Source organism: Lathamus discolor, chromosome 5, assembly GCF_037157495.1.
Source record: "Lathamus discolor isolate bLatDis1 chromosome 5, bLatDis1.hap1, whole genome shotgun sequence".
Lineage (NCBI taxonomy): Eukaryota > Metazoa > Chordata > Aves > Psittaciformes > Psittacidae > Lathamus > Lathamus discolor.
In genome coordinates, this window is record NC_088888.1 from 49,377,566 (window position 1) to 49,396,157 (window position 18,592).

General features: G+C 42.9%; 1 protein-coding gene across 1 annotated transcript; it reads left to right on the plus strand.

The window, feature by feature from the left end:
• The first annotated feature begins 2,116 nt into the window (after window positions 1-2,116).
• PERP (p53 apoptosis effector related to PMP22) lies at window positions 2,117-12,929 on the plus strand. Its single transcript, XM_065680746.1, has 3 exons — window positions 2,117-2,513; window positions 9,758-9,901; window positions 10,523-12,929. The coding sequence occupies exons 1-3, from the start codon at window positions 2,303-2,305 to the stop codon at window positions 10,756-10,758; spliced, it is 591 nt and encodes a 196-aa protein (XP_065536818.1). The 5' UTR covers window positions 2,117-2,302; the 3' UTR covers window positions 10,759-12,929.
• Window positions 12,930-18,592: the final 5,663 nt, after the last annotated feature.

The window sequence follows — 18,592 nt, forward strand, 5'->3', positions numbered from 1 at the left end:
AATGAAATGTTTGGTATATTATCTTCCAACTTCAGCTAGATTTCCCAGTTGTTTAAAAGCCAGGTGTTTAAAAGGAAAGGATAAGGTGACTTTTCTCTCTTTACTGGGTCACGGGGAGCAGCACAGTATACCATGAGAGATGCTAATGCCAGAGGTGGGCTTAGAGGCTGCCTTCGGTGCTTCTTGTCATGTCCCTAAAGTTGATTGTAGTGTGCTACTGATGATTTGGTTGGATTTGAGAAGGGCAAAGTTGTGGTGATGAAGGCTTCAAGAATAACACAAATGGAGATATGGTTTGAATCGCTATTGTAAGGAAACAGTGGCAAGAACTGAAGAGTGGAAGTGCAGTTATGAATAAACAGTATTTGTGTGTAAAAGTATATATGTGTATATGTGTATAAATAAACAATTAATTGATACCTTGTCGCAATAAAAGTTACTACGCAGGAATATGCAGGCCATTGATTTTTCCTGATAGGTGACTTTAAACTAGATTAAATCTTAAAACAGGCCCTTCATTATTTTGCCAGTAAAAGGCCTTGAGACAGTTACATGGCAAGTAGACCCAGAATAGTATTCAAAAATGGAAGTTCTTAAAAGCATCAACTTTAAAATACCCCCTTTTTCTTTTCAGCTTTTAGGAAATGATACAAAAATTCCAAGCTACAGGTTTTCATTTGCACTCTTTGAAAAGCCACATGCTATGCAGCAAATATGCAAATAATCTTTTAAAGATACATCCTCACTGAAATTGTGTAATTAATATTGGCAGAATTAATACTTCTCACATCTCATTTTTCACTCATATTGTATGAACAAGTACGTGCAAGTACATATTTCCTAGACAAATACAACATCTCTAGATGTTTCTGGTGAGAACTTTGAGGAGGATATTGAGAGGGCTGGTAGAACTCTACATAGTTTGGGGCAACCTGCCAGAGATTTTTGCAACTTGCCTACTGCAATGCCATCTTATTGTCCTAATTTTAGCATCACATTCCATTCTCTAGCATTTGCCAGCAATTGGTACTCAAGGAGGTTGACCATCCCTCCTCACAGGACACCTACCCACCCCCCCACCCCCCCCAAGTATCTTTTGAAGAATTAACATTGGGCACAGTTTGAACATGTTTGACATGGCTGTGGCAAAATGCCATTTGATACAGTCCAGTAAGCACTCATATGTCCCCATCCTCTATGAAACCCATGGAATCCCCCCTACCCACTATTTTTTCTCAGCTCTTCAGACCTCAGAGATTTGTTCTTCTGCTGGCCTTTCTGGTGAGGCTTTGAAGCTGCTCCAAGACTTGACCAAATGCACCTTCATTACATGCCCCAAACACACAGATCCCTAGTCCTGTGATAGGCACATGTCTCAGCTTATATGCTGAGAGCTTGCATTGAGCTGGGCAGTGGGGTGACATGATGAGATGTGCCTAGATCTTACTGTGAAGAGGTTTTTCTCCACAATCAAAATTTTGGGTGTTTATTCAAGCCATGTGATGGGGAAGCCTTCAGTTTGGTCATCTCAGGGGTGCATTTCCAGACATGGAATAGGGAAAGATCAGGGTATATGGGTCCTGAGTGCCACTGCTGGACTGGGCCCAGTACAACCTGGTTGGAAGCCAGGGCACAACTGCTCGCTAGACGGCCATTAGGAAACCTGCATTTGTTTAATGCTGAGCTTGATGCCAGGCAAGCAATGGCTTCCTTGGTAATAATGTCACATTCCCATCCTCATGTAACTCCTTTCTTCCTTCTTGTCTGCATGAAAACTGCCCAAAAAATGGGCGAGAAGTTGGCCATTTCAACTGCAAAGCAACTTACTGCAAGCTGTTGGTACCTGAAGTGGCTAACACCGTTAGTGTTATCAGTGTCGGTAAACACTGATCTGTCCATCTAAGGAACAGTGAAGGGACCGATGGTGTTCAAACACCCGGGCAGGGCTCGTGAAACTGCGAGAACCAAGGTTTGGTCGGAGCCCCTAAAAGGCGGAGCGCCAGGCAGAGCTCGGCAGGGCGAGCGGCGGGACGCGGGCAGCTGGGACAGAGCCAGGAACGGGGCCGAGCCCGCCGGCTCCCGCGCTCCCTCCCCTCCACCGCGCCAGCCACACCGGTCAGGGCCGCCACCGCCAGGCTTAGTCAGAGGAATGTGGGTGGGACTCCCTCCGCCCCGCCGCCTTAAAAACCCGCTCGGATCGGCACGCACGCACCGTCCCGTCCCGTCCCGTCGCGCCGCAGCGTCTCCGCACACCGTACCCGCGGCGCCCGGGCTCGCCGGGTGACCCCGCCGGCCGGGCAGGATGGTGGCGTGCGGCCTCGCCTGCTGGAGGTGCCGGTGGCTCCTGCCTCTGCTGCTGGGCCTCGCCATCATCATGGGCATCATCGCCCTGGCGGGCAGGGGCTGGCTGGAGTCGGAGTCCGAGCCCTACGTGCACCAAGCGTCGCTCTGGGAGAGCTGCACACGCGGCGAGGAGGACCTCAACTGGAGTTGTGAGTCCCTCATGGACTATGGTGAGTGATGGCCATGTGTGGTCTCCCCACTGCTGTTGTGGAGCTGCTGCTTTCTGGGATGGAGTTGCCCTTGCAGAGTCAGTGCTAGTGCTGTTTTAGGGCTTAAACCAGCAAAGAAATACAGGTCTAGACCTTCAGAGCAATCTGGTTTGAGTCAGATGGTCCTTGAGGTCCCTTCCAACCTGTTAGTCAAATATTCAGTCTCTTCTATTGGTACAACCAAAGATAACCAACTGGCCACAAGCCCCTTCCTCACCCTGCTTCCTTTTGCCTACCTGCTGGCTGCAAGCCTCAGTAGCCTGGCCTGGCACTAGCCATCTCCCCTCCCTTGTGCTGGTGGCCTTGCTGGTTGGATAGTGAGCACGGAAACGTTTGTGCAGGGTGTCCGGTGGAGAACCACACCTGGATGATAGTAAAATTGTTTTCCCCCTGGCCCACCGGAGTGGGAGAGCACCTTAGTTTAACCCTGCCTTCCCAAGGGAATGTAGCTGTTAGGATGCCTCCTGACCTACAGCTTCAAACAGCCTGATGTGGATTTGCAAGCTGGAAAAAAATGCTGTTTTCTCTGTATATCCCTCTATTGCACTGGGGTCTAAATCAGGGGATAATGGTGCCTCTGTTTTAACTTGCTGAACTTCTGTATGCTTCTGTATCTGGCACTGCCAGTGTACTTACTGCGCACTCCCAGTTTCTGGTGTTTTGAGAGGACTTTTTCTTATTTGCTAGAAAACGTGGGTCTGATTACATCTGCTTTTCCCTCAGACAAAATATATCTGGAGAAATAGGCAGACCCGCCTTAAGATCCTGGATGAGGGTGCTTTGGGGACTGGGAAGCTGGAAGGGTGTGTTTCAGCTGGGAGAGCCGGGACTGCTTCCCTGTGCAGATCCCTTGCTGCCTCAGTGCTGTGGACTGACTTCCAGCAGCTTTTCATGGCAACACTCATGCATGAGCTGTGTCCTGAATATATTGTTAGAGCAGTGGCTTTGTTCCTCAGCCAGGTGATGATTGCAGGTTATATTGTAGGTGGCAGAAATCTGGCTGGAGTGACATAAAAAAAATTTGTCTCCCCCATTAGACACAGGAAAAGCTAGTGCAGAGCTCCTGAGATTTGCATTGCACAGGGAAGAAGTGCTCATACACTTCTGCTTTCTCCTGTAGTGACACGGCTGCTCATGTCCCTGTGTGCTCATGGGTGTGTGCTTTGCATCAGCCCTAGGCGTTGTAGGGCAAAAGCAACTTTATGCTGTTTCTTCTAGTTAACAAGCTGTCAGAAAAGAAGAGTATCCTTGACTTCACTCATTTAAGCCTTGGCTTGTTTAACCCAAAACTCATTTGAATCTTTGGCTTACTTACACCAGCTTCACTTTGCCTCTTCTCTAATTTTCATGACATCAATGCCACTGTCTACCCAAATACTATTTACATCTCAACAGGATATGAGTTTGATTTATTTTGTTTCCTTTTTTTTCTATGTTAATGCCATCAGGCTCAAAATATGAGAGGGCATTTACAAAGGAAAAAATGCCTACCAGGCATTTACAGCACTGCTGCAGGAAAATAAAAGTTAATTAATTGGGATGAATAGCTTGTGTTTTGCTGCTGTACTACTATGTACTGTAACTACTATGCACTAAATGTCCTGCACCACTCCTGATGAAATGAAAACTTCAGAGTGGATCCCCATTAATGGAAAGCTCCATTAGCCAGTTTCTTAATTGAGCTGCGTACTAAGAAGTGGAGGAGAAAAAGCAGATGGGTAACTTATTTTAAAGGCCGGGGGGGGGGGGGGGGGGGAGGAAGGGCATGGACAGACAAAGAAGGATTTGCAAATAGAAGTGTCTTCTCAACTGCATTGTTTCTAAATACACACTTGCAAATGCCGCATGAGAGGGAAGAAGTGGAGAAAAAAGAATAGTAGGATGTCATTTGGTAGGGAGGTGGGAAAGGGATTTTGTTTAGAGCTGCATACTGGTTTGTGTCTGGGAAGTGTCCGGGCTGGCAGCAGCTGTGTATTATCAAAGTGTTGCAATGCAGAGCTGCTGTGGTGCACTAGAATATGACTCAAGATGACTTAGTCTGGACCACTGCAGGATTAAACTGTTGACTGTGTGTTTAAACGTATTGGTAAGCTATCAGATGTGACAAAGATTGTTTGCAATATGGTTACTTGGAGAGGGTGGTTGTCTTTATAATGGTGAAGCTCTAAGTTTAGGAGCTGTACATGTGCATGGCTGTGTCCTCCCAGTGCTTCTGAATGGCTTTCTCCCATCAATTTGACTTTGAATTATCGCTGTAAAAGATGGGCGTGTATGTGCAGTAAATGTGATGCCACAGAGATTAACTCTTTCTTGTGTTCCTAACAGCCAGTTGGTATTTATTAAGCACACAGCAGCAAGTAAAAAAGGGGAAGCATTCATCTGGATCCTTAGTAACTGCCAAAAAAAAAGGGGGGAGGAGGAGAGGTGGAACTTAAAAGTAGGAGCCCAGCTTTTTTGAATCATGTTTCATTGTGGCTGTGCCACTATACCTGTGTCCTTAGAAGCTTGGACTTTGATACCACAGGTCATTGCTGAAGCTGAGTGCGTGTGTTACCTTCTCTAAGGGGCCAGATAAACAGAGGAGGATTGTTACATGTACCCTTTTCAGTGTGCCTCTTCAGGCATGCTTTTCTGATTTACCGTGCCAGGATAGTGTCAGCCAAGTGCAGGCATTCGGAAAAGGATAATGGCAAAGGTGTAGCAGTTGGTGTCCCTGGCTACACCCAGAAAACATTTATTGCATCTCCTCAGTAAAAGATCTCAGCAACAGGAGAGGCTGGTGTCCCTTGCCAGAGGGCTTTGCTGGCCCCTGGGCATGCACGCTTCGGCTGCTAGTAATCTGGAGGTGTTAAAAGCTGGAAATATATAGGACTGTGCCTTTCCTGAGCTCCCAGCAGAGCCAAGTGGCGGAAGCCAGGTTTGTACCAGTGGGTTTTATTTAATAGTTTGAGAGTAAGCAATTGCTTTTCCTGCACTTCTAAATCCAAAACAGAACTGTGATTCCCAGTGCTAATTCCCAACCAGTCCTCCCAGTGAACATTTGATTCTGGGCTGTCCTGTGCTTGCAGTGGGTATGCGCATACCTTTCCTTCACCAGTCGTGCTACCATGGAAATTTGCACATTCTGTGAGCAAGAAAAATATTGACAGAGCTCTCTCGCTTGCAGTCTGCTATTCTTTTGTTCCATCAGCAAAAGCAGGTATATTGGGGCATTCTATGTAATGGACTGTCAAGGCCAAACAAGAATTGCTGCTGTCATTTACATGCAGAAAAGTATTATAACTACAGTGTAAAAGCATGCCTCATCTATGCATATCATGGTAAAAACATCTACCCCAAGATTCCAGTTATTCACAAGCTAACAAACTAGTTTCTGCTTTTGTAAGTAAGTGAACAAAGACTATTTTCCCAGCCCCTTTATTAACTTCTAAAGGGAAGTCTAGACTTAAATATCCTACCCTGTAGAGCTTCCATCTCCTTCCTGGTAGGGCTGAGGCTGAATAAAATCAAGAAATACACCTTATGCTAAGGCTCTGCTGCTTGCTGGTTTTGGATTTCATCATATTAGTGGTATTCATCCTTAAATAATCCTGACCCCTCCTAGCTATTTGCACAATAACATTTGCAGCTTAGTTCCTTTCCATAGTCATCATTAATCAAGCTATGTACTAAAAGTCTTAATCCTTCCTAATAATTACAGACCTTCAGCCCCTGAACAGTTTTCTAATGTTCTTTCAACACCACCTAATTGATAAATACCTTTCTGCTGATTGGACACAAAGTACTTGACTCTCGTTTGAGGCAAAGTTGAGCTAGGGAACACTAATACCTACAACTATTCTTTTCTGTTTTCCTATTTATGCAGCCCCAAATCATTGTGGTGGTGTTGTACGATCTCATAAACAGACATCATATTTGTGCCTATTTTGAGTAAGAAATGCTCTCCCTGCCAAATGAAGGGACCTGAGAATCTTCTCTGGAGAAACTTTAAATTCTGGCTAAATGTCTCATGATTACAAGGTACTTCTGAGCACAAACCACCTAGAAACTGGAGCTGATCCCTCTTTGAGTGTGAGCAGGTCACTCCGGTTCCGAAGGCAGCAAACAGTGAGAATGTAAACCTGCAGCTCTCCCCTCCTAGCAGCTGGGAGCTGTAGGTGGAGAATCTTGCAGAAGGAGACAGGAGAGCTGTGTGCCTGCAGCGGACTTGATCAGCTCTCGGGAGTCTCTGGGGAGGAAAGGAACTGGGAAAGCCAGGCTTGATAGGTATGGGGATCCTGCACAGAGAAACAGCGATTTCAGTTGGAGCCCTGCAGCAGCCCCTCTGGTGAAAGCTCTCCCTGTTGATGGGGGTAGCAGTGGCTTGTGTGGGAAAGGAGCGTGGCCGGGCTGCACCCTGTGCTCGGTAAGGGTGCAGCCTCCTACCCGAACCTCTCCAATCAGTCACTTATTAAAAGACTTACAGTTATTTTTTGAGATTTTTCTTATAGTCTTTATATTTTCTTATTTTCTCTTATTTCCCTTGTACTGTGCAAATATACACAAGTCCACAGCTTTTTGCTGCTCCTCCTGTGACTCCTACCAGTGCTCATGTGGCTATTTGATGGCTGCTGTCTAGTCCAGACCAGAGTAGACCTATCCGGTGCTGTGGCCAGCGCCTATGAATCAGTCTTGTCATTATCAACCCACTGATAACTGTTGCTGGAGAAGATAATCCAGCAGGAGAAAGAGGGGAAGATACGGGGTCACCAGCACTGAGCTCTGTCACATGTGAGCACAGAACCCATTGAATTTCATAGTGGTGGTGCTCATACAGTCCTGTTTTTGAAGACTTGAAGCAAAGCTGGGCTTGATACTGACTTCCTGACAAGATCTCCTACAGCCGTCTTGTCACTTTCATATCGCCAGAGACAAGAAAATAAATCACTGTGAGTGGAGCCAGGGCTGACCTGTATCCAAAAGCTTGTTATGCTTGTAAAGTAAGTACAGAAGATATGGAAATAGCAGAGAGCACTGGGGGCTTTCTGGCTTATCTCCTCCAGTCATTTTTGTGTTGCACCATCCTCAAGGTGTCTAACCTGCAGGGGTATTTGAATTTGCAACCTAAATTTTATCAGGCAGATGCTGTGCTTGGCTTCCTCTACTGTGCCAGCATATGTAATCCTTTTGAGAGGGAATGTGTTTTGATAACTAGGTGTTCCTTCTTGTGGTTGTGCTTTTTTTCTTAATAGGGCACATATTGATGAATAGCATTCCTAGGTCATTTAGTCTGAATCAATTTTCCTGGGCTGGCTGTGTGTAATGGTTAACTATCTATCCCTTTGTATTAGTTATCTCTAAATAAATCCTGTTGTGGAGACAATACCCAGTACCTGTGCTAGGTATGTCAGAATATTTTGTATGAAAAGATTTTATCAAACCACTGATGTAGCTGTAATCTCCAGACGTTCATCAGGTGTCCTCCCTTCCTCCTCACCCCGCAGCACTGTTAGGGGAGGGTTATGAAACATCCGCAGCTACCTGAAGGAGGAGGAATTGGAAAAGGTTTTGCTGTCTTGGATAGCTTCAAGAAGTGACAGGGGAAAGAAAAGCCTTTTCCTTGCTCTTCCTATGCCAGCATGACTGGCTTCAGGTGGTGGGGATGAGATCTCCCTAATGGATGGCTACTGTATTTCACTTTGCTGTGGGAGAAGGGGGAAAGAAACTAGTTGAGACTAATCTAATGAAAATGGCTGTAAAACAGTGCTTTGCTTTTAGAGAGTAAATTGATACATGTAGTAGAGGTGTCTGAAAGAGTTTTACAGCGTTCTCTGTCTCAAATTACTGTTTTCCCCATTTATGTAACTAGTATGTGGCGGTGCAGGATTTTAACTCTTTAGGAAAAAGTTCTCCGTTTCACTGTCTTTTTCCTCTTAGCTTTTGCACAGAGAGACCCAAGATCTACATTGAAAACAGGGTATCTACAGAGTTTCTTCAGCTGTGTGGGAACAGAGCTCTGATGAAAGAGACTTGTGTTTTTTTAATGTTCTGACCTAAATCTTGCTGCTTTCTTTATTCCTACATTAGAGGGAGCTCGGAATCTGGCCCTACCCCTGTCTGAATGTGTGAAAGTAGAAACCCACATTATGCAGATGTAGGAAGTGAGCTGTGATGACAGCTGACTGGAAAACAAAGCACTAGCCCAATGGTTTAGTCCATATGGGCAGGGATTCTGCCTCCGGGGCAGGAGCACATCTGTTTGTGTTGGGCTCACCTGAACTCCTGCTTGGTTTCTAAAGAGGACAGGGTCTGCCCATAATGAGTGCCTTTCCACAAGCCTGTGGCAGTATGGAAAGGGAAATGCTGGCTGTTTTTCTGGCAGGTTGTCTTACCTTTGCTTCCTGGCCTGTAGTGGGTGAGTTGTGGTTTCTGGTGCTGCTCTCCTGAGTAAGGACGCTTGCTTCATGCTTGAGCCTCTTCCAGTTTGCAGTTGCCTGATCCTGAGGATCTGCACTACCCGGTTGCTTCAAATGTCAAAGTAATGATTCAAAGAGGACTCTTCCACTTTACCTCAGTCTCTGCTGTTTCTCCTCCGCCTGCTACGTTTTAGCTCTTCCTAATTTCTTTTCCAGCTGTGAATATTTATCTTGGAGCTTTCTCTTTGTCATCTCTCACTTCAGCTATTACAAAGCTATTTCTTTTTGGTCACGCTAGTTTTGCTCCATGTGCATTATTTTTGTCATAAACAGGCAAGAATCTGTATGCTGACAGCACTATTATTTCCCAGCATTATCTCCTGTGGTGGTACACTCTTTCCTGCTTTCATACTTCCCCAGGTATGGAAGTGGTTTTGTAAACTTGCATGTTGAACAGGAACAAAACCGATCAAGTACATTCTGAGTGGTTGTGTCCTATCTGCTCAGGTGTCTGTGGGTCTCTTACAGATACAGAGTTTGGAGGTGTTATCTCTAGTATCATGCTACACTTCACCCCTCTTTTTAGCAGGACAGGTTAGTAGATAGGGAGTTCTGTGGCTGCTCCACCGACAATAGTGCCTTTCTCCTCTGCAGCTGTGCACTTCGGAGGCATCCAGTGTTGCTTTGACAGGACAAGCTTCTTACAGTAAAGGATTTCGACAAAAAGTCATTAAAGGAAACCAAAGCCCTGCAGTGATCTGCAGTTCAGTGCAGTGCTGTGGGTAACATCTTTCTTGTTTTCTCTTCAAGGATGGGGAAGAGCAGCAGCTGCCACCTACCTTGTGGGCTTTGTGATCCTGGTCATTTGTTTCGCCCTTGCAGTCATCGCGTTTTCAATTGAGATACTCCGCTTCAACTTTGTTCGAGGAATTGGAGGCTTGCTCTTCGTTGTTGGTAAGGCTGGGCACAAAGACAAGGTTATTTTAGATGTAAAACAAGCTTAAGTGGAAAACATGGTAGGTAGAGCTTCCCTTATGAAGTAAGCTGCCTTTTCTGGTTTTTGATTAATTTTTATGGGGAACAAAAGAATGTTGATTTATGCTCTGAGAGGATAATGGTTAGAGAAACTCCAGTGGCTTTTGTCAGTTAGCACTTTCTCAAAAGCAGTGTATGGCGGCAACCAACACCTCTGGCCCTGCATATCACATGGGAGCTGAGAGCCCTGGGCACTTTGCACCATCCCAAGGGGAGGAAGAGCAATGTGGCTGTGGTACAAGTGGGTGGTAACTGGCTCTGCAGGGATCACAGCTCCTGAGCTGTAGGACAGGGCTAGTCACAGCATGCAGGTATGTGCCTTAGCAACCTGGCAACATCACCTGCATTCACATAGGGGTGGGGATCTGCCTTGGCCAGAAGTCATTTACCTCTATAAGAATGCATATCTGACTGTATGACTGAAGCTAATCTTTACATATCTTAGAAAGATACGTAGTTATCTCCAGGTATCTTTTTTTAGTGGGAAATGTAATACATTCTTTGTTATTTACTCCTGCTTTTCTTCATTTCTCTCTCCAGCTGCATTCCAGATCATAGGCTTGGTCATCTACCCAGTAAAATTCACTGAAGAAATTCCACTGATAGGAGATAACATGTTCAGCTGGGCCTATGGCTTTGGTTGGGCCAGCACTGTTGTTGTAATAGGTTGTGCTTTCTTTTTCTGCTGTCTCCCCAACTGGGAAGATGAAGTCCTGGGAAACATCAAGCCTACCTATTACTACTCCTCCCCAGAGAGAGCACCATACTTAAACTGAAAGATTAAGTCCAAGTACAATTGACTGTCAAAACAACAGAAGAGTGCCTCTGATGTAAATTTGGTGTGAATATAGGAGAGTGAAAAAAATCTACCTTGTTTCTCCAGAGTATTTCTTACTAGCCCTGGCAATAAATTAGTAAAAACATTGTCATCATTAAGCAAACATTAAGCAAATAGCTTTTACCTAAAGTATTATTTACATATTCTCATGTTGATTTTATTTGGTTTACTTGCTCTTTCGTCTCCCAACTAATGAGTCATCCTTATTTTATTCAGACACTTGCTTATGAATAAAGATACAGTGTAGAAAGGAAGAGGAGGGATTTTAAACAACGCAGAGGGACTTGCAGGTTATTTTGTTTTCACCTCTGACAAAATTGCCTTAAATGGAACTAGAAAAAAAAAAACAAACCCTTCCAAAAAAATTCTTTTTTTTTTTTTTTTAATTACCAAAATTAGTCCCAAGGAAGAAACTTCCCTGAGACTATCACAGTCACTGACTGCCTAAGAATCTCTTCTCATTCCCGTTACTGGACTATTGTTGACGATTAACCATTTGAATTAAGGGGAAAATAAAATAAAAATTTATTTTCCACCCATTGGTGCTGTTGGATGAAGATCTCTGAAGCATAGAGCTGGTGTGTGTATAACAGTGGCTAATGTAACGCTGGTGTGTTTTGACAGAGCCACATACAGTTTTAATTTACATTGTTGAAGAGAGTCAAACTTTTGGATGTTATACCACATCATATTTTTACATGGTTTTTGAGGGATGCTGGTTTAGAAAATACAAATACCTTTGAGTAGAACATACACTATCCTTTGTCTGCTTTTAAACTGCAGTGTTTATAATTATCAGCTGTGCTTTGGAGGAAAATCTTGGCATAGGTGCTGAAAACTTCCAAAAGTTTCTGAAGCACACTGTAGGTACTCCAGAGTTTAGTAAACTTGGGACTGCTTTGTGAGTCACTAGGGATAACAGGTAAATACAGAAAAGCAGTTCTGTGAGCCATTTATGTATGCAAACTTCATACAGACACCCGTCTCAGAAAGTAATCGGGCTGGCTCCTAGCTTGTGTTTCTGGAGCCAGCAATTCTGGAGACTTCTCTGTACTGGTCACAGATCTGCAGCAGCTTACAGCAGGTTTAATTATGGCTTATCTTTGCCAAGAGCTTTCTTCATCTTGGGAAGAAGAATGAAGAGGTGCATTTGTGGAGCTCCTCTTGCAGCTGTGGGGGAAGCTCTAGTAGAGACAGATTCCAAGGGGGTACAGATAGAGCGTAAGAAAAATGCTGTGTTACTCTGTAACAAGCAGCTGGAGAATTACTGTCTACTATTGTGACTCTGGCACTTAGGAGAGGGTGTGTGGGTATACGTATTCATGCACATGTACAAAATCAAACCAGCATACTGTAAAGCTACAGCCATTTAGAAGAAGCATTTTCAGTGCCCAATATTTGTTGTGTATATATAGCTTTCCATTTTGTAATACCTATTTTAATTTGGTAATTCTATGTATTGCACATGATTCTATTATGGAAAAAGCTGTGTGACTTCTGAAGGTCCCTTCCAGGCCTGTATTTCATAACTTTACAGAGCATAAATGTCTGCAGACTTCAGAACTGTGTTACAAAGTCATTGCATATATAATCAACTGTATTTATGATTCTTGGTGAAGAAGAGAATCCTGTGATTAATGTGTCCCTCCCCCCTTTTCTGTACAGTACTGGCTGGTGGGGAATACTGTGTTGACTTACCCGTATCATGAGTAATGATAGTACCTACTTACCTATTTTCTAGTGAATTCAAAACACAGCAGAGAATCCCAAGTATGGAAAATCCTTGCACAGCTAAAGCTGAGAAGGAGAAAAGACATAAAAAAAATGGACACCCTTCCTAATGAGAGGGAGGATAGGTAATAGGGTTTAACATAAGACGTCTTTTGTATGTTTTTTGTAAGCATTGTCATAACTTGTCAAAGAAGCACAAATGTAAAATAAACTTGTCTCTGAATATACTGGGAGGGGTAGAAGCATAATCAGCATGTTACACATTTAAGATGTTTGCGACAAAGCTATTGCAAATAGTCATTAATTATTCTCAAGTGATACTCATGTATGTGGCAGTCCTTTCAAATATGGTGGCATAATTAAAACTGGTTTAACTGATGGCTGTAGAAACCTTGTGCTGTTTGTGCTTCACAGATTCATTTCACAAGCTCAAGCAAATAACCATTCTTTCCTCCTCTTAACATGAGTATCAGTATTTATGAAGTGTCAGATTAATAAAATGAAGTTACAGACCTCAGGTCCAGGAGGCAACGACTTCATTTTCCAGTCAAATAAGCTTGAGTATGCATTGTAGAACATGTCTGTGCACTTCCACTGAAGTGACGGGCATAACAGAACTCTTTATGAAGTCAAAACTTTTCTAATGCATCACAACTTGAGGGGGAACTCTAAACATTTTAAGTGTGCAACAGCCTACAGGAGCTCTCAGATGTGGGAAGCATGTTCTTTGTTTATCAAAACTGTGCAAGCACCTTTCCTGTGCTGATCAAGAACTTTAAATAGTGAGAAAAAGAGAGTACCTGTCTGCTGTTTTCAGTGGAAGGCTGTACTTCTCCTGTGACAAGAAACCTTCACATTTCTAATCTTGGATCATACATGGCCTGCAGATAGCCCTCTGCTAGTGTCATTCTGTATCCTATACGACTCTTTCTCCCTGTGCTTTTACAGAGAGCGAATCTCCTGCTAGCCACCACTGTCTTAAAGCAGCCTGCAGCTTGTGATTTCCAGAAAGAGGTTCACTGTTCTGTTTTTTTCATCTGTACTATTCCTTAAATGTCTTAGTTTTAAAACACACCACCCTGGATGCTGGCAGCTTGCATGGGTTTCTTTTGTTTTTGTGTGTGTGTCTTCCCCCCACCCCGTGCTTAATTACCCTTAACTTTAATACAATTAGGGATAATATTTCTGTTCCTTTTAGATTTTCCTAAATGCTTTGAAGATAATGGGAGGGTCTCTATAATGACCATTTTTTTTTTGCCACGAAGAACATTTGTATTCTTATTTACCTTCCAGTCTGTATGCAGCAGCAGCCCAAATCTGTGCTCACTAAAATCCACTGAACAACTCCAGCAAGCTTCAGGCTGCAGTGTAGCTCCTTCTAATCCAACCCCGGAGAAGACGGAGCAGTTTAGAAGATTCCAAGCACACTTGAATCTTGACTCGGGGAGTTTTGTGCAATCAAAAATGTGCATGGCTGGGTGCTAGGGAAGGCTAATTCCAGCTAACCTGAATGGGATGATTAATGATTCATGCTTCAGTCTCATGGATATGGGAAACAGCTGCCACACCCCATTGGGATTTTGTATTTTCAGTTGATGTAACGAGTGACTCATTTTTTTAGGCAATTCCTTAACAAGGTAAAATTCTCCAGAAGTATTCACCTGCTGTTAACATCCTGCATCTAAGGACTTTGTACCTGGAATACATACATACATCAAGACAGTGTAGTAAATCATTCAAGGTATTTTTTTTTCTGGGGAGAGGGTTGTTATGGTGATACGCACTATAGAAACAAAACCACCCACAAGCTGAAAGGAAAGGTTACACACACATGAAAAAAAAGAGTTGCTGAGATAATTGAGCACTTATGAATTAATGATGAGCCATATATCAATGGAAACTGAAAGCTTTAGGAGACACACAGCAGTCAAGGGATCTGAGGTACTGGTTTCACAGTGCAGAGCAGTGGAGCTTACTGGCAATATGGAACAGCATCCTGAAAAAAAGGGTGTTTCGGTGCCAGCTGGTGAAGCAGCACAGTGAACGTGGGAGATGATACTCACAATTTCATTATACAATGAAGTATAATCAAATCTGGAGGATAAGTTTGCAAAAATAGGGATGTTGAGATTCCTGAATGCGATTCCTGTAACAGGTGTTGGTACAGGAGTAGCAAAATCCATGTGCAATGAATGCACAACATCCGGGATATGTCAGCATTATTGCACGGGTGCAGCGGTTTATATATGTGGATCCCACTAACCAAGAATATGTTGATTTTGCTGTGCACGTGCAGCGTACTTGTAAGATGGGTCCGATGTACCCATGGTGCAGGTCTGTACTGGTACAGTAAATAGTCTTTTGTCTGGGGTTTTCTGGTGTCCACAGGTGTGGGCCAAGCCACTCCAGCTATGGAGCTCCACATCCAGAAATTCCAGGCAAAAAAGCCAATGCCCTCAAATTTTGCCTCTATAAAATTCTATTTAAATTATTTGGGAGTTGTCAGAATAATTCAAAGTTGTTTTATTATGATTGTTGAAAACCTAAATTTAATATGGTTGAATTTATCATAAAGACTGTAGTGGAAAACATGAAGGTATATCTAGAGCTTTATAATACAAATATTATAAGTATAAACAATATAAATACATAATGATGCATAAGCTATATGCATTATATATAATTAATATAATCAATAAATAATTGATCGAAATGTTTCCATAAATTATATTCTTCGTGGGTTCATCTTTGCAAGATTGGATAATATTTACTAGAAGGAGTGGTGTGACTGATGCTTTTTATTTATTTATGGAAACGTGGGCAACACATACTATTTTCCACGGAGATCTTTGTGAATACAGAATATTTTACAAGTACTAAGAACTGCTAAGCATCAAGGGACACACTGGAAATCAGCTTTCACTGATTTTGAGAAAGCCCAGAAAGGTTTAGAGCAAGCACTCACATGGAACTGTGAGCCAAAAAGCCGTCTAACTCCCATCCTTCAGTGTGGTGCCCTGGGAAATGGTCATGGATTAAAGTAAATTAGTTGACTGCCTTGGTCTTGAAGACATATAATTGGGTCAGGAGCTGACATTTGGCCATTACAATCCCTTTTCAGTAAACAGCCTGTTTTTAAGCTCTGTTTCTATTAGTAATCCCATAGGACAAGAAATAAGCAGATCTTACTGTAAAAAAAAAAAAAGATTTAGATGAATTTTGACAAGTAAAAATTAGTTTCTGGTCTGATTTGTAATAAAAAGACAAAACAATTTGCAAAACAATATTTGGGGAAATCATAATTGACACTTTGTATCAAGACAATAGGAAAAATTGAAAATCTTGATAGAAGAGCACCATGTTCATTTCAGCCCGCTTCCCAAATCAATTCCATATCATACTGAAGAAGTCATTTCCATATAACTTTTTGGTTTCAGTGAAGCCCTACTTTTGGTTGGAGAATCTCAAAGTGAAAATTCATGGCCAAAACTCTGAAAGATATGCCTGGTATGCATGTCTTATCTGTAAATCTCAAAGTGCTGAAAAGTAGCTGGTGCTGTTCCCAACTGACGCATAAGGCACAGAGAATGAAAGCCCTTTCTCTGACACAGAAATGTAAGTAAAAAAAGTGTGGTACCTGGGAATTACCTATGTAAGGCAGATTATATTCCTCTCCTAAGGCAGCTAAGGCTAGGATCGTAACACAGGACAACTATTTAGTTAGCCTAGCTATGCCACAGAGAAGTTCTAGAGCCCAAAGCAAGTAGCTTAAGTAAAATTATCTTATATGTAGAACAGGACTGTACCATACCACTCTTGTGTGTTCCTGACAGCTGCCTGAAGAAGGTACAGACTCCAGCAATAGTGACAAATGTCCAGAAGCCACCCCAGCTGGTAACTGAGTGGTGGCTTTACAGAATACCCTTGATTTCAGCTATTTGCCTGGGGAGGAGGGGTTGGAGGTCGACTGAATTAATCAAACTTCTACAGAGCATCTGTAAGAAATATCTGGGGATTAAACCTGGTTCCAGTAGAGCCTACCCTGAAGAAACTTGTCCTTTAGCACAAGCAGGCTGAAAAAGAAATCCATGCTCAGGTACAGAGACTTCTGTGTTTTCCTAATTCGTGTTTTCCTAATACAGTCCTGAATTCCTCACATAAATAAAAATCCTGGGCTCAGGCTCATGTTTTCAACTCAGCTGCTAAAACTTGCTCTTGTGGTAATCTTCTGGTTTTCATGTGTAGTCACACTAAGGAAAGGAAGAAACTGCCTTTTTAAGCCTAAGTGTTTGTCTTGTTGAGGCAGGCCTGCCTTACTGAGTAGAGTCAGCGAGTGCTGTGCATGGGGCAGGCTTTGGTGGTCTGACAGCCAACCAGTCCTGGGCAACTCTTGCTAAAAGTATTAACCCCATGGAAGTTATCCTCCAGGCTCAGCAGCTAGTGAACAGAGGTCTCAAACCTCTGCAGAGCTTTCCTGTGCTGTTCAAGGCAGCTGGAGGAATGCTTTCCCGGGCACATGGTAGAAGGACCAAGCACCAACTCAGTCTATACTACGCTACAACGCACTACAGGCATCATGGATGATCCTCGGTTTTCAGCCACCATGGGAGAGTCTCTCAGAAAAGCCCCACATGTGGGAAACTGCAAGATGTCAACTGGGTTCATTTACATAGGAGGATGTTCTTATTTTGCAATGAAGTCAGGTCCTGTACAAAATCCAGTATCCTTCTAATGAACGTAAATGAATTGCAGCTTGGATTACCCTGAAAAATAAAGGTATTTTTCTATATGTGCTTACTAGGGATGAAGTATTAGTCACACTGAGAACACTATTGCCTTGGTGCACAGGTGATGCAGGGTGCAGAGTGACCACAAGGTACAATTTAGCCAGGGTAGGATCTGACGGAGTTGCATCACTCTATAGGCTGTGGTTATAACAAGAACTGCAGTACCACATTCCAGTAGCAAGGCAAGTTGCAGCCCTCTCCAAAGGGGAATGGCAGATTAACATAATCACAAAAAAAAGGACCAATGGTTGTAAATGGTTTAATAAATATTATAATAATAGTTGTAAGATTTATGATAGTGCATGCAAAAAATATTTCTTAATTACTTAGCATTTGACATGTTAGATGTAAGGTAGCACGCAAGAGAACGGATCATAAAATAATCTTAGCAAAGCTTTTAAAAACCAAACTCAGGGGACTTCTTGTTTATAAGAGGTATGGAGTGAAAATGCACTTGCTGCAAATGTCATGAACACACGCTACAGCTGGTCAGCCCAAGTCAGTCCAGTCATTTATATAGCTCAGTTGACCAGGTCAGCAGACTAACGGTGGACAAAAATGTGCTGGCAATCATTTCTTAGCTTCTTCTTCCACTAAGAAAATCATTTCTCTCTTGGCTGAACTGGCATATTTTTATTTTTAGCTCTAATGCCATAGAATTTTTTGTTTTATTAATATCCTGCTGCTTACTTGGTTACTTCAAGTAGCGATGAAGCATCATTAGGAATATTTTCAGATGCAGAAAGTGCACTACAGTCTAATAGTTTTTACATTGATAATGTATCTTAATTTTCAACAGATAATGCCAGTGCTTACCACAGGTGCTGGAAAAAGAGAACAAGCATTTGCTTTCACGTAGACACCCAGCTTGTATGTTTCAAAAGACAAATCACATAGAGGGTAAGACATCACTTCAAATCACAGATTCTTTAACAAAAGTTTCCAGCCATTTCCCCCTGTGTGCCGTAGGAGTATCAGAATTACATGAGATGCTTCATTTTGTTGCCTTTGAATGCAGCTCCCTCTCTGCTGTTCCAGATGCCACAAATTACCCTGGGACTGAGTGAGAAGATTGCTTGTAGTTCTAAGGTACTTAAGGATGACAAAGATGGGCAAGACACAGAAACACCCACGGTGACTGAACAATACTCATCTTTCTCAGTGTGATAATGTGTTCTGTAGTACCATCTTGCAAATGCTAACCTTTGTGGCAGTACACATTCATCCACATGTGAGTTCCAACAAAACTGATGA

What these genes read in the sequence shown, in the direction of transcription:
- PERP (XM_065680746.1), top strand. Translation starts at nt 2,303, where the DNA reads ATGGTGGCGTGCGGCCTCGCCTGCTGGAGGTGCCGGTGGCTCCTGCCT. An exon ending in TGAGTCCCTCATGGACTATG is followed by an intron (nt 2,514 to 9,757) that starts GTGAGTGATGGC and finishes TTTCTCTTCAAG; the next exon opens with GATGGGGAAGAGCAGCAGCT. An exon ending in AGGCTTGCTCTTCGTTGTTG is followed by an intron (nt 9,902 to 10,522) that starts GTAAGGCTGGGC and finishes TTCTCTCTCCAG; the next exon opens with CTGCATTCCAGATCATAGGC.